We start from the raw sequence: 13,604 nt of genomic DNA on the forward strand, positions 1-13,604 counted from the left end.
GAGAACAGGTGATAGAAATTATCCATGAAATAAGCCCATATGCTCTGCTAACACCCTAGGTTCCTTGAGGTAGGTTTCCTTCATTCTACAAACCAGACACGAACCCAGAGAATGAATGTCAGAGCTCAGAAGGGGCCTCAGAGACCATCTAACGCACATCCCTCCTTTTACAGATGAGAACAGCAGGTGACTATTAATTGACTTCAGGCTGTGAAAGGAGTAATGACTTCTCAGGTGTCACAAAGGTAGGGACAGAGTCAAGTCTAAAATTGATTCCCATTTCAGAGCTTTTAATCCCTAAATTCTCATCTTTTGAAAAATCATAAAGCTTTCCTTTTTTTGCCTTTCTGGAAGCCCACACACCTTGAAATAGATATCTGGTTGGGTATTGGGGTAAAGTTTTTCTCTTATGTGTGCTTTCTTTCTTTTTCTCCTCTTTTCTTTATCCCCCGTTTATCCATTTGGCATTGTTCATGCGTCAGCTTGTCTTTTCCTCATTTCTCTTCCAAGGGTTGGAGGAGGCAGAGGGGAGGGGAACCAGTGCCACGGTGCTGCCCTCTGATTGGCTGACTGGGCTGGACTGGACTATAAAAGAAACTCAGGCAGGTTCAGAAGGAAGACTCTCAGAGGAATCTGACAGCATCCTGCCTGACACAAAAAGGCTCAAACAGAAGCGACAGCTGCTCCTGCCGTGTTTCTCATCAGCGCTTTGAAGACAAACAAGAAATCAAGATGTGCAAAGGACTAGCTGCCCTGCCAGCCACTTGCTTGAGGAGGTAAGGTTGTTTTCAGGCATTGATTATGACAGATGTGCTCTATTAATATGAGATCTCTTGTGCAGGGTGTCCCAAAAGTCTTGGTGCAGTTTGGAGCTCAAAACCACAGACTTTGGGGATACCCTGTGTTTGCATTCAATCTATGCAACACCAACTTCCTAGACTTTTCTCAAAGACTAGATATGAATAGTGACTTAAGGAATATTTTTTCTCCTTTACTTTTAATACTTAGATGCTGCATAACTGGTCCTCTCGTCATAGTTAGAAGTCTGGGGGAAAAGTGTTAGATTTTTGTCTTGAATGCATATAAAGCTGTATCATTGTCTTTGAATGAAGTTTAGTTAGTATTTCTGGTATGTGCATTTTCGGATTGCATCTATTTCTATGCTAGCAATGAGTATCGAGTCTAGGTGGTTTTTTTCCAATGAGATATCATGCTATTGCTATAAAAAGTATACTATAGCGTAGTGAAAGGTGTGCTCTGCCTGGCTGTTTGACCTTGAACAAATTAATTCCCTTTCTCTGGGTCTCAGTTTATTTTTCTGTAAAAATGAAGATTTGGAGTGGGATGATCTCTGGGATTTCTTTCAGTTTTACTGTTCCAATTCATGGATTTTATCATTCTGTGTTTGGAGATCTATATGATGCTGTGGCACCTCCTAGTATCAGTGCAATACTCTACCAAAAGGGGTGTTAAAAACTAATGTTCATCAAAAGCCTTGGAAATCACTTGGTTTTACTACCAGAAGTTATGATTTAATTAACAACCAGTAATCTAGCCAATGCAGTGAACTCATCCCAGCTCCTCTGAATTAGCACACAGGGCTCTGGTTAGCCAGGACAGTCACTAACCACGATGTGTTCAAATGAACTCTTAAAAGTTTTAAAATGCTCTTCTATTGTTCATCTGTCAAAGAAAACTCACTTTAAGACATTTTGCTTATTCTGCTGATGTGTGTTAGAAACTCATGGTTAACTTTTATTAACCTGTCACACTCCCCCTGGTTCTTCGTAACTAATGTGATGTTGTGCCCAGAGTGGGTGTATGTTGAGGCAGAAGGCTATATTTTCATATAAAGAGAACGTGATTTCAAATCTAGCCTCCCTCACTCCTTCCTAGCTTTTGAAAGGCTCCATGTGAGTGCGCTGTGGCTGAGAGGAGGTTGCACTGCAGACATTCTGTAAAGGAATCCACAGAAGATTATATCTTAAAGGATGGTTCCATGTTATTTAATCTTTAAGGCAATTTCAGCTGCTGACATGTATACAGCTCTTAAGAAAACGGCATTTAACTAAATAAGTGAATGGCTGCTATTACAAAAATATCTCTCCTTCCATGCTTGTCTGAAAGTGGAACAAATTCAGTCGTTTGGTTGTTGTTTTTAAAGCAAATTCAGAGCAAGGTCATCCACCAGAGAGAATAAATTTAATTCCTACTGGTAACAGATTTCAGTTTACCAGATCCCTCTGGTTCTTACCAAAGAATTTGCCATCAATTCCAGGACAGTCTCATCCCCTTGTCTTTCCAAGGACAGTTAGAAAGATTCAAGTGATCCTCTTAGAAAGGGTGCAGTAATGTCTGGGTCTGCTTTGAAATTCGAATAGATCAGTGCTTCTTTCTTCCACCAGTCTAGAGCAAGTACTCACTTAAGCATTTCTGGGCCTCAGCTGAGCCTCTGCAAAGCAATTAGATAAATACATCTGTGTTGGGAGGGAGGTTTACTTTGCTAACAGCTTTGGGCTTCCCATTAAAAATTGGACCTGAACTCTGCCTCCTAGGTGAGATAACAGTCTTTGTTTGAACAGGAGAACATCAACCCTCTCAATTTACAGCAGAAGAAATGTGAGGTCCAGAGAAATGAAGACATTTGGCTAAGGTCACACAGATTTTTAGTAACACAATGAGGGCTGGTACCTGTAGACATCTCCTGCCTTCCTGCCCAGCACACTTTCTACTAAGCCATGGATTTTTTCTGTCCCATCTACCTCTAAAATGCCATGTTTCTCTTGATTTGAGAACTGCTAAATTACTGGCTAGGAGAATGATCCTGCATGTAAATGGACTGTTAACCCAGAGCAATCAACTGGAAGCTAGCTAGGGAACCTAACTGAAAGTTGATTAAAAAAAATCCTCCTTGTGGAGTTAAGTGTAGCCTAGCTACACATGAGCCATAGATAATATGCTTTAATTAAATCAGATTGGTGTTAATGACTATCCCAGCTGCTTCTTTGCAAGTCCAGAACTTAGTCCTTCTCCCCTTTTCTCAATCTTAAGTGTGCTTGTAATTTCCTTCATGAGGTATTTATTAACAATAAAGTGTGTGGGGGGGAGGGGTGGGGGAAGGGGCAGAGAAGGAGAAGCCTTGTTTGTAGGTGTTCCTAGCTTTAGCCCTAGCTGGCATGTGTGACCAGAAAGCTAGCTTTTTTTGAAGTTTAATAATCCCGTCTCCCTCTCTTCCTCTGCCCCTCCCCCTTGCCTCTACTGGCAGCGAACACCCTCACTTAGAGTCTGATGATTCCCCCCACACCAGGTATCAGAAACCGATAGTAAATACTGAGCTGTGAAGTCCTGGTTGAAGATGCAGGAAGCATCCAGTGACTCCCCTCTCTCCCTCCCTCCTTCCCTGATAACTGCATTGCCTTTTTATACTTGTCAGCATTGCGGTGTAGTGTCTGAGTTTGCAGGCAGCCAGGAGGCAGGCTGTGATTCCAAGGCCCCCAGTAGGTGGTGGCAGTATGAAGGACCCTGTTCTGCAGAGTTACATTGTCATGTCTGCAGTCACTGCTTGCCTTCCTACTAAAAAAATTAATATATGTAGTAATTATTCAGATCATCTCCCTGTATTTGATAGTGGGAGGTTTATTCTTCCAGGGAATGAAAATAAACTTTACAGTTTACACTCAAGTGGTCCTAAGTAGCTGCATACTACAGGTAGGGGTCAGGCACTGAGACCCCTGGTTTGCATATGAAAGTCCTTAATTAAGAGAAGTAATTCTGGCCTCCCCTGGTCATGGCAAGTCAAATGCAGAAACAGAAATCGAATCCAGACGTCTGGATTGTTCCTTCTATGTTGCATTCATAGACTAACTTGCCTTTCCTACCTTTGCCAGTGAGTGAAATGTCAGTATTAAGCTTATGCCTATCAATTCTCTCAGCATTATCAAGGCTCCTTTAGGGAAACCAGAGACGTGAATATCAATTTATCTTTTTTTTTCTTAATTTTCCCTTTCACAGCGCAAAGGATATGAAGCATCGTTTAGGATTCTTGCTACAGAAGACAGATTCCTGTGATCAGAGTTCATCCCATAGCAAGAAGGACAAAGCATCTTCTTCCCAGAGGTAAAGAGTAGCCCCAAATAATGTCAATATATGCAGATCCCATGATGGGCATTTCATTTCAGAGTTATAGAAGGGACCAGCCCTCTAACTTTACAGATGGGGAAACCAAAGCTAGAAAGGTTTTGACTTGCCTAAGATCACATGAAGAGTGAGTGGCAGAGCTAGAATTTGAAACAGAATTTTGAAAATAATGTGGCTCTCTTTTCTACTGTACCATGCTGTACCTAAGAGTCAGAAAAACTGGGTTTGTGCCTCTTTGCTCTGCTACATACTAGTCAAGTAATTTTGAATGTCATTAGTCTTTTCTGACCCTCAGTGTCCTCATCTACAAAATGGGGATGAATACTTCTATGACCTACCTTACAGTGGGCATTCTAGGATCATATGAACTAGTGTACATGAAGGGGCTTTGTAAGGGCAAGGACGTTTTACTAATGTAAGCTATTATTCCTTGTATAAATAGAGCAGATGATCCAGCCCACTCCAGGATCTTCAGAAGTTCTTCCATCTCCATTAGTAAATATCTTTATGGTTAAGAAGCTAGTACACATGGCCCCTGGCTTTGTATTAGCATGCCAGTGACCTAGTTTCTTTTTAAAAATTTATGTCAAGATTCAGCAAAGATAGGTTTTATCAATGTTGTCTAAAGAGGAAAACCAGGCACTGATATATTGGCCTGAGGGTATAGAGTCCAAAGGATTTGTTGATGGCGGGTGAGGTAGGAATGGGGAGGAAACATGTCCCTGTCCTACTTTTAACTAGGGTGAAGATGGGGTTTAGGTCTTACAGATTATGTCAAGCCATCATGTTCAATTGTTCTCTTTCCCAACCATCTCTCTTGACTCTCCAGGGTGAGCCATGAGGAAGTCAAGAAGTGGGCTGAATCTTTGGAAAACCTGATTAGTCATGACTGTAAGTAGGCTTGCTCTCCATTCCTTATGATGAGGGACCAAGTATAATTCTCTTTTAGCATTTAGATAATTCACAATAACTCTTTTAAATGGGAGTATTTTCATGTAGCATAGGGGTTTTCCCCAATAAGGGGGCTATCCTTTGTATGTGAAGATGGCACTAATAGCCTTTCAGCTTGATCTGAGCAAGAATTAATGGAAGTATCAGAAGAGGGATGGTCTGCCTTTTGAGTCAGGGAGTTCCTTCCTCTTCATTGGAGATGTTCAGAGAAAGGCTGAGTGATTACATTGTAGGTCTGTCACAGAGAGGACTTATATATATCAGTTCCAGAATGTCAGACTGAACGATTTCTCAAGTCCCTTTCAATTCAGATTCAGAGTTGGTCTCAAAGGGAAAATAGGTGTCCTCTGAGCACAAAAACGTTTACCACTGTTGTTAAGGAAATAGAAACCACCAGAGCAAAGGGTGTGTTAGTGAATGGAAATTCAGACTCTAAACAACTTACTAAGTCATGAGAAGGAAATGTACAAGTTCCTTTTCCCAAGATCAGATGGTTCTGACCAAGCACCTTGTAGAAGTACACATATCTAGATGACAGTACACACTTAGCAAATTTTAGAAGAAAGGTGAAACAAATGAACACAAAACCTCATTTCTCTGCAGATGAAGAAATGTGATTAGAGGATTCTTTCAAAGTCTTTTTTTTTCTCCCACAAATAGAAGTACTCAATCTTCTATAGGCTAGATTTTGTTCCTTTAGCTAGACTATCACACGATGCTTTTCTGTTTCATGACTTTTTGTGCAGTTTCAAAGATTTTTTTCTTAAAAGAAAAAGTGCCAGAAGACAGGCCTAGAAAGGGACTAGGCAAAGATCCCACAACTACTAGCCGAAGTATATCTGACCCTTTTTCCATTGCCCAAGAAGGGAAGAACATCTGATGTATCAGCCCCAAGAGCAAAGGCACCTAACATTAAATGCTGCCAGCTAATAGAAACCTTGAGGAAATGCTTCCTTCACCAGCCAATCCTTCAGCTTTATCTTAAACATAGTACCTCACAGGAAGAGTCCAACACGATAAACAGAGGTATATCCCCTGTTTTGTTACAGGTGGCCTGGCTGCTTTCAAAGCTTTTCTGAAGTCTGAATACAGTGAGGAAAATATTGATTTCTGGGTCAGCTGTGAGGAGTATAAGAAGATCAAATCACCCAGCAAACTCAGCCCCAAGGCCAAGAAGATCTACAATGAATTCATCTCTGTTCAGGCAACTAAAGAGGTGGATATCAAAGGCACAGTTTTGTCTTAGAGAGATGGGGGGAAGGAACTAGGGGAGGGGAGAGTGTAGTTTCTCAGGGCTATAGTGCCTGGTCTATGCCGCTAGTTACAGTATAGAGGTAGCAAAAGTATATAGAATATCCAAATCCTGTTCCCTGCTTCCACATCCTACTTTTTCTTGAATCACACTTATCTTTTGCCCAAATTATCTGAGCACATTAGACTTTATTCTTATATTTGGTGGTAGTGGTGTGTGTGTGTGTGTGTGTGTGTGTGTGTGTGTATCTCAGCTAGCTCTCTGGGGTCATCCCTCCTTATGAATCCTACAGGGTCATATGTCCTAACAGAATTCTTGACTCTTATCCCCAAGGTAAACCTGGATTCCTGTACACGGGAAGAGACTAGCCGGAACATGCTGGAGCCTACAATAACCTGCTTTGATGAAGCACAGAAAAAAATCTTCAACCTCATGGAGAAGGATTCCTACCGCCGTTTCCTCAAGTCCCGATTCTATCTCGACTTGGTCAACCAAGCCAGCAGCAGCTGCTGTGGATCGGAGAACCAGAAAGGAGCCAAGTCCCCCACTTTAGACTGTCCTTTGGTCTCTCAGTGTGCCTAAGCCCCAAGGGGAGAGGAAGTGGGACACTTCCAAGACTCTCTCATCTGGAACCCACTAAGGCAAATTACTGATCTGTATTATTAAGCATCAGTGCTGTAAACAAGTAGTAGCCTAGTGTCCACATCATGTCCCCATGATAGCACTTGCCATCTCGGCCACTGCAGGCATGTGCAATGGTTCACTCACCTGTAGATGTTTGATTTCAGTGTTTAAATGTCCGTTTGTCCTGGCATTCATCAGGGCAGGAACCTCATCCAGGTCCCCTTTCCCTATATTCCCTTTAAGGTTGCCATCTGATTCTCTAAAATTCGTTGTCAAGGCCTTAAGAGCTTTCCGTCCAGCTCTTTGATCCAGGGCTGACTGCCCTACATTGTGTGGTATCCATATGTGCATATGTATGCTGTTAGTCAATGCTTTATGCTGTAGATTTTGTATGAGGGTGACCTATATCATATATGCAGACACAGCTCTAAGAGGAGAAAAAAAAGGACCCTAGGTGCTCAGAACTACAGTGTATATGTGTGTGTGTGTGTGTGTGTGTGTGTGTGTGTGTGTGTTCGTCACAGGTGATCATTGTGCTTTTATCTTGAATTTGAATGGAGAAAACCACAGCCACCCTTTCCCCTTTGCTAGGCAAGCTTAGAAAGAAACCTTCAAGAAACTGCATGCTGAATTTATAATGAACTCCATGAAGATAGAGAATGAAATGATCTCTAACTTACCTTATTGGACAGAGCAAAAGGAAAGTATGAAATGACTGTTGGGGCCAGGCTTAATATGCTTCACTACTCCTCTGCTCATCCTGCAAAGCCCCATGTGGTCATTTCTCTTAGCTGCCAGACTACAAGGGACTTAACCATTATTCTCTTTGCACAGGGCTTTATTAAGCACATGGATAGTTTGTCTGTGCTTCTTAAATGATGGCATTGGAGAAAGATAGAGATGGAGGAGTATTTGGACTAAGAGAAGAAAGGAAGCTCAGGTCTTTGCAGACTTACTTACCAACAGCAGTGTTCTGTCCAATCCAAATTCTGTTCAGTGATCCAAGTGATGTTGCAGAATTCAAAATACACTTCCCCACCTCTGTCCAAGGTACTCTCAACATTTTGTTTCTTTCTGATGACAATGCACACTCAATGAAAACGAATCTTAGAGAGGTGGGAGGGATTTGTGTCCCCACATTTAGCCCAGCCCCCTCAGTTTATAGATGAGGAAAGCGAAGCTTAGAAAGATGGAGTGACTTGCCCAATCAAATAAGATAATATATGTGAAAGTGCTTGGTGAATATCATTTTATTTATTATCATTATTAATTGTTAATCTCACCCCCAAGGTCCCTCAGCTAGTTCTTGCATACAATTGCTGTAGATTTGGTTGTACCTCTCAAGAAGGGGAAAGTTTCAGTTTTATAAAGGAAAGGGAAAGTGGTTTGGGGCATCCCCAAATCCCCTGAGTACATTTTCTTTGGAGGTTTGGAACCTTTGATTTTCCCCAGTACATTACCATGCATAACCTGCACAGGTCTGTCCCTGCCCTGCTGGGAACATGGCAGGATCTTGGATCACAAGGCAAGAAGAAAATCCACACGGCTGGCAACAACTGTTTGGAAACTGCAGGCAGACTGAATACTTGAAGACTTCTCATTTTTGTTATTTATGACTTTGTTTTATATAATGTTTATTATTGTGTTATGTTTTCTAAGTGCAAGGTGTTTTGTCAATTACCTTTGAATGGTTGGGGGACTAATTTTCTTCTCATTCTTCTGGAGCTGCCATTTTAAATATGTAACCATATGTATAAATATATGTGAATGTATACATATACATATTTTAAAAATCCTTTCCAAATTTTCATATGCACAAGCACACTTTTGGCTTCTGAGTCACTCCCTCAGGCTACAAGATGAAGGCAAGAGAAGATGTTTATGATGTTCCTGTGTATGTGTATCCATCTAATACCATTTTGCATTAGAGAGACAGGTTCTTTCATTTGCATCCTCTCGTTTTCTCTGGTGGTCACATTCACACTTTTTTTCCTGATCTCCCCTTCCTGAAGGATGTCCTTTGAACTCTTCTCTGTCCCTCATATCCTCCCTGCTCTGCTCCCTGTCCCCTCGCTATTCCACATTGGACTCCATGACAAGAGTCCCCAACCTACAATTATTCTGGTTTATTGTAGTTGTCTTGACATGTATTCTTGAGCTGGTATTTTGTAGGGGATAGAGATTGAGGGGTACCCAGGAGATCATCCAGAGTGAGAAGTAAATTATTTTATGTAAGATTTTTGGAAGTGTGGCTTTCCTTTGTATTTTCCCCTCAACTCCAGGCTCCATCTGGCATAATGAGCTTGATTGCCAGTGATCCACCTAGAGATCACGCCTTCCAAACTGTGCATGATTCCCTTCGATGCCCTCTCTGTGCTGTGCGGCAAATACCATACAATTCAATGCCGATGCTTCCAGTGGAAAAAACAAACCTGATATTTTATTAAGGATGAATAAATGCTTCATACAAAATGTCTGCTTATTGACATATCAGTGACTCATGATTGGGAATAGTATTATAGAAAGGAAAACCCAGAGGGATAGAAACACTCAACCACCCACCCATCTCACCTTTACATCACATTCCATGCTAATATTGGCAAAACAGAGCAGACGCTGAATCCCTCCCACCTTCAGCAGCCATTGAAGGCCAGGGGAAGTGTGACTAAATACTCTACGAAAAGTTCATCTAGAGGTTTTCACTAGCTGTTCCTAATTTCCCAGAATATGAGTTCAAATCTCATACCTGCACCTCCTCCCTGCTGTAATGTTGAGAGGGGATGGGGGCAGTGACAGGTGCAAATACTACAAGTACAGTGTTTAGAAATCCCCACAAAATTGTTTGAGATTACTCCTTTCCCCTTGTTGATCTTCTCTCAACAGTTGTACAACTTTTGGGGCTGCTGTTTTGGGTACCCCTTTCCCAAGTCAAAGACACTCACCTAGTCAATCCCTCCTTCCTCTTACTATACCCTTTATTAGAGTTGGTAGGCACATTATAGGCCAACCCAATGCTGACTGATACATTTAGTTTTGGAAAATACAAGAGAGAAAGGGAGGAGGTGTGTGTGTGTGTGTGTGTGTGTGTGTGTGTGTGTGTGTAAGAGAGAGAGACAGAGAGAGACAGAGACAGAGACACAGAGAGAATCAATTGATTAAAGGCTTACAATGGACATATGAGAACAATTTGTTGCAATGGCCTTGAAGGAAGCTGAAGCAGGCACTGTGGAGTGCTGAGAGCTTGGTCAGGCACCATAGTAACAAAGGTCACCCACTATATCCCAAGCCATTGTCAGTTGTTTTGATTTTTGTTCTGCCACTGGACTACAGTGACTCAGGAAGAGAGAATGAGGCTGACTTTGTGCAACTCTGCTTCCCTTAAGTCTAAGTCACCTGTGATGACATTGGTCCTCTTCGAAAATGAAGAAAGAACAACAACCACATAGTACCAGGCACTGTCATAAGTATTGGGAATACAAATATAATAAAAAAGAAAGGCATTTTCTGCCTTCAAGAAGCTTATATTCTAATAAAACAAGGCAAGACATAAAAGGGAGCAAAAGGCTCGTACTGATTCTAGCTTGGGGACAAGATGCAAAAGTAGTCCAGAGAGCCTGAGGCAGAGCCAGGCTAGAAATGAACATGGCGGGCATGAAGATTTTCCTCAAATGAAGGTTCCAGAGGAGAAATTTACAAATTGGGATAGGATATGCCATAAGGGTGGAGGTTTTACCACTGTAAGGAGGCTTAGAGATCATTCAATCCAACCTTCCCATTTTACATATGAGGAAACTGACTCTCAGAGGAACTAAAAGACTGGTTCAAAGTAATATGGGTAATAGGTAGCAGAGCTATGATTTGAATCCAGATCTTCTGACTCCAAATACAGAGTGCTTTCCATGATGCTAAAAACTGCTTCCTGCCTAAAACATGAATGTCTTCTGTAATCCTACTTCCTAGGGTTGCTGTGAGTACTTTGCAAACTTTAAAATGCTATACATACAGGGTAGTTATTACTGTTATATGATAACTTCCATGAGTTTAACCATAATTTCTATACAAATGACTCACACATCTATAAATCTAACCTTCATCTTTCTCTTGCACTCTAGGCCCTATATTTCTGGCTGCTGACCGGACATCTCAACCTAGATGTCAGATACATATATCACTCTCAGTATATCCAAGACCGAACTCATTATCCTTTTGTCTAAACCTAGTCCTCCTTCTAACTTTCCTGTTTCTGTCTATGACACTATCATTCTTCCAATTATCTAGTTTCACAACCCAGGAGTCAGCTTCAACTTTTTAAAAAATTTCCACTCATTTTGCAAGTCTTGGCATTTCTACCTCCTTAACACCTATTGCATTCATCCCTCTTCTCTCCATTCATAGCACAATCTCCCTCATTCAGGTCCTCATGCTCTTGTCTAGAGTACAGCAACAGCCTCCTAATCAGTGTTCCAGCATCCAGTCTCTCCTCTCTTCAATCCATGTTTTGCACAGCTGCCAAATTAGTATTCCTGAAGAACAGCTCTGACCATGTCATCCCTGTGACAGGACATTTCAATGGCTTTCTATTGCCTGTAGAACAAAAAAACCCAAACTTTTTTTGGTATTTGAAATCCATTAAGATCTGGCTCAGGAATTTCTCTCCAGGTTTATTACATATACATTCTATGTCCCAGGCAAACTGGACTACTTGGTGTTCCTCATACACAACATCTAGTTCCCTCTATCTGTGGCTTTATACAGGTTGTCCCCCATGCCTAAATTGCTGAGCATAGTGCCTGGCACATATTAGGTGCTTAATAAATGTTTATTGATGGATCGATCTTCTGCTTCACCTCCACCTCTAGTAACAGCTAGTTCATTTCAAGGCTTAGCTCAAGTGTCAAGGGAAGAGAAGGAAGGGAAAAAAGGGAAAGGTAAATAAGGGAAAAGAGTTTAAAAGAGAGGCTAACATCAAGGGACCTATGCTAAGTGTTGAGACAAAAACAGTCCCTGTCCTCGAGGAGTTTATATTGTAATAGTGTTGATCCTGGAGGCAATAGGAAACTACTAGATTTCATAGAGTGGGGTATGTGTGTGTGTGTGTGTGTGTGTGTGTGTGTGTGTGTGTGTGTGACATTATCAGATCATATATCATTTTGGTGACTGATATTGTTTGTATTATCCATCTGGCCCAGTGTAGCGGGCACTGATGGCATGGGTGTGAATGGCAGACATTTGAGGCCCAGGTAACATATAAGGAGGCAGCTAGGCAGTGCAGTGGATAGACAGCTGGTCTTAGATTCAGGTAGACCTGAGCTCAAATCTGACCTCATATAATTAATAGGTGTGTCACTTCAGGAAAGTCATTCAAACCCTGTTTGCCTCAGTTTCCCCATCTGCAAAATGAGCCGGAGAAGGAAACAGTAGACCACTCCCATATCTTTGTTAGGAAAACCCCAAATGGGATCACGAAGAAAGGGACATAACTGAAATGCCCTACTAATAAAAAATCATGGAATGATTATGTCTCACTGCTCTCCCTCTTTTTGCTAGAATCCTGGTGGAAAAGGTGGAGGACCAGATGAACTCCTGTCTATTTCTTTCCAGAAACCCCTGCAGAGCTAGCCCCAAGCCTGGTCAATGAATGGGTCCAGTTAGCCAGAACCATGGTAAAATTTCTACTTTGACTAATAATAGCTAGAATTTATATGTTGCTTTAAAGTTTGCAAAGTGCTTTACAAACATTATCTCCCTTGATCCTCACAATAGCCCTGGAAGGCAGGTGCTATATACTATGCTTGGATTACAGATAAGGAAACTTTGCCCAGTCACATAGCAAGCATCTGAGACTGGATTTGAACTCAGGAAGATGAGTCTCCCAGACTCCAGGTTGGACACTGTATCTACTGTGCCACCTTGTAGTCAGTATGTAAATATATATGGAGAGAGAGTGAGAGAAATATATATGCTACTTTATTAAGTCAGTATCTGTCTATCTATCTATCTGGCAAAATGCATTTTGTATTTAATTTCCTACATAGTTTTTGCTTTTCCTAATAGACTATAAGTTCATTGAGGGCAGCAAGTTTTTCACTTTTTATGTTAATTTCTTTTTATTTTTTTCATTTTCATTTTTGTATTCCCATTATCTATCTAGCACAGTACCTGGCACATAATAAGTACTTACTGAGTTGAGTTATATAAAGAACCACCTAGGCTTTCTGACCAAATAAAACTATTCATGGACCCTCCCTGCCTGTGAGGGCTTGTTTGGGCAGAGATATTAGGAACTCTTCAGCCTAGATATCACTGGTTCTCTCCACCCCCAATTTACCCTTCCCAGTATTTCTTGCTATTTAACAAGTCCAAGTCCAGCTACTGATAACCCACCATATTGGAAGCTGCTGGAGGGAATGGACCAAGCTGAACTCTTAGTACAAAAACAGAATGTCAGGCCAAGTGCAAATCTAGGATATATAGGATTTACAGCTAGAAGGTCCTTAAAGGTCATCTAGACCATTCTCCTCCATTTAAAGCAGAAGAAACAGGCCCAGAGACATTATGCAACTTCCCCGATATTACATGGATAGTAAATAACAGAGTCAGATTTCAAATCTAGTTCTTCTGACTCAAATCCAATGTCCTT

The 13,604-nt window shown here is 41.4% G+C and overlaps 1 protein-coding gene across 1 annotated transcript; it reads left to right on the plus strand.

Annotated features, from left to right (window-relative positions):
- The first annotated feature begins 620 nt into the window (after positions 1-620).
- On the plus strand, positions 621-9,436 carry RGS4 (regulator of G protein signaling 4). Its single transcript, XM_036757966.1, has 5 exons — positions 621-776; positions 4,012-4,116; positions 4,967-5,028; positions 6,138-6,304; positions 6,674-9,436. Exons 1-5 carry the CDS (start codon positions 733-735, stop codon positions 6,920-6,922), a joined length of 627 nt encoding a protein of 208 aa, XP_036613861.1. The 5' UTR covers positions 621-732; the 3' UTR covers positions 6,923-9,436.
- The last annotated feature ends 4,168 nt before the right edge of the window (positions 9,437-13,604 follow it).

Source organism: Trichosurus vulpecula, chromosome 4 (assembly GCF_011100635.1).
Source record: "Trichosurus vulpecula isolate mTriVul1 chromosome 4, mTriVul1.pri, whole genome shotgun sequence".
Lineage (NCBI taxonomy): Eukaryota > Metazoa > Chordata > Mammalia > Diprotodontia > Phalangeridae > Trichosurus > Trichosurus vulpecula.

Bases quoted from the DNA above. Each gene is read 5' to 3' on its own strand.
- RGS4 (XM_036757966.1), top strand. From the start codon at position 733: ATGTGCAAAGGACTAGCTGCCCTGCCAGCCACTTGCTTGAGGAG. The intron at 4,117-4,966 runs GTAAAGAGTAGC...TTGACTCTCCAG, and splicing joins AAAGCATCTTCTTCCCAGAG to GGTGAGCCATGAGGAAGTCA. The intron at 6,305-6,673 runs GTGGATATCAAA...CTTATCCCCAAG, and splicing joins CTGTTCAGGCAACTAAAGAG to GTAAACCTGGATTCCTGTAC.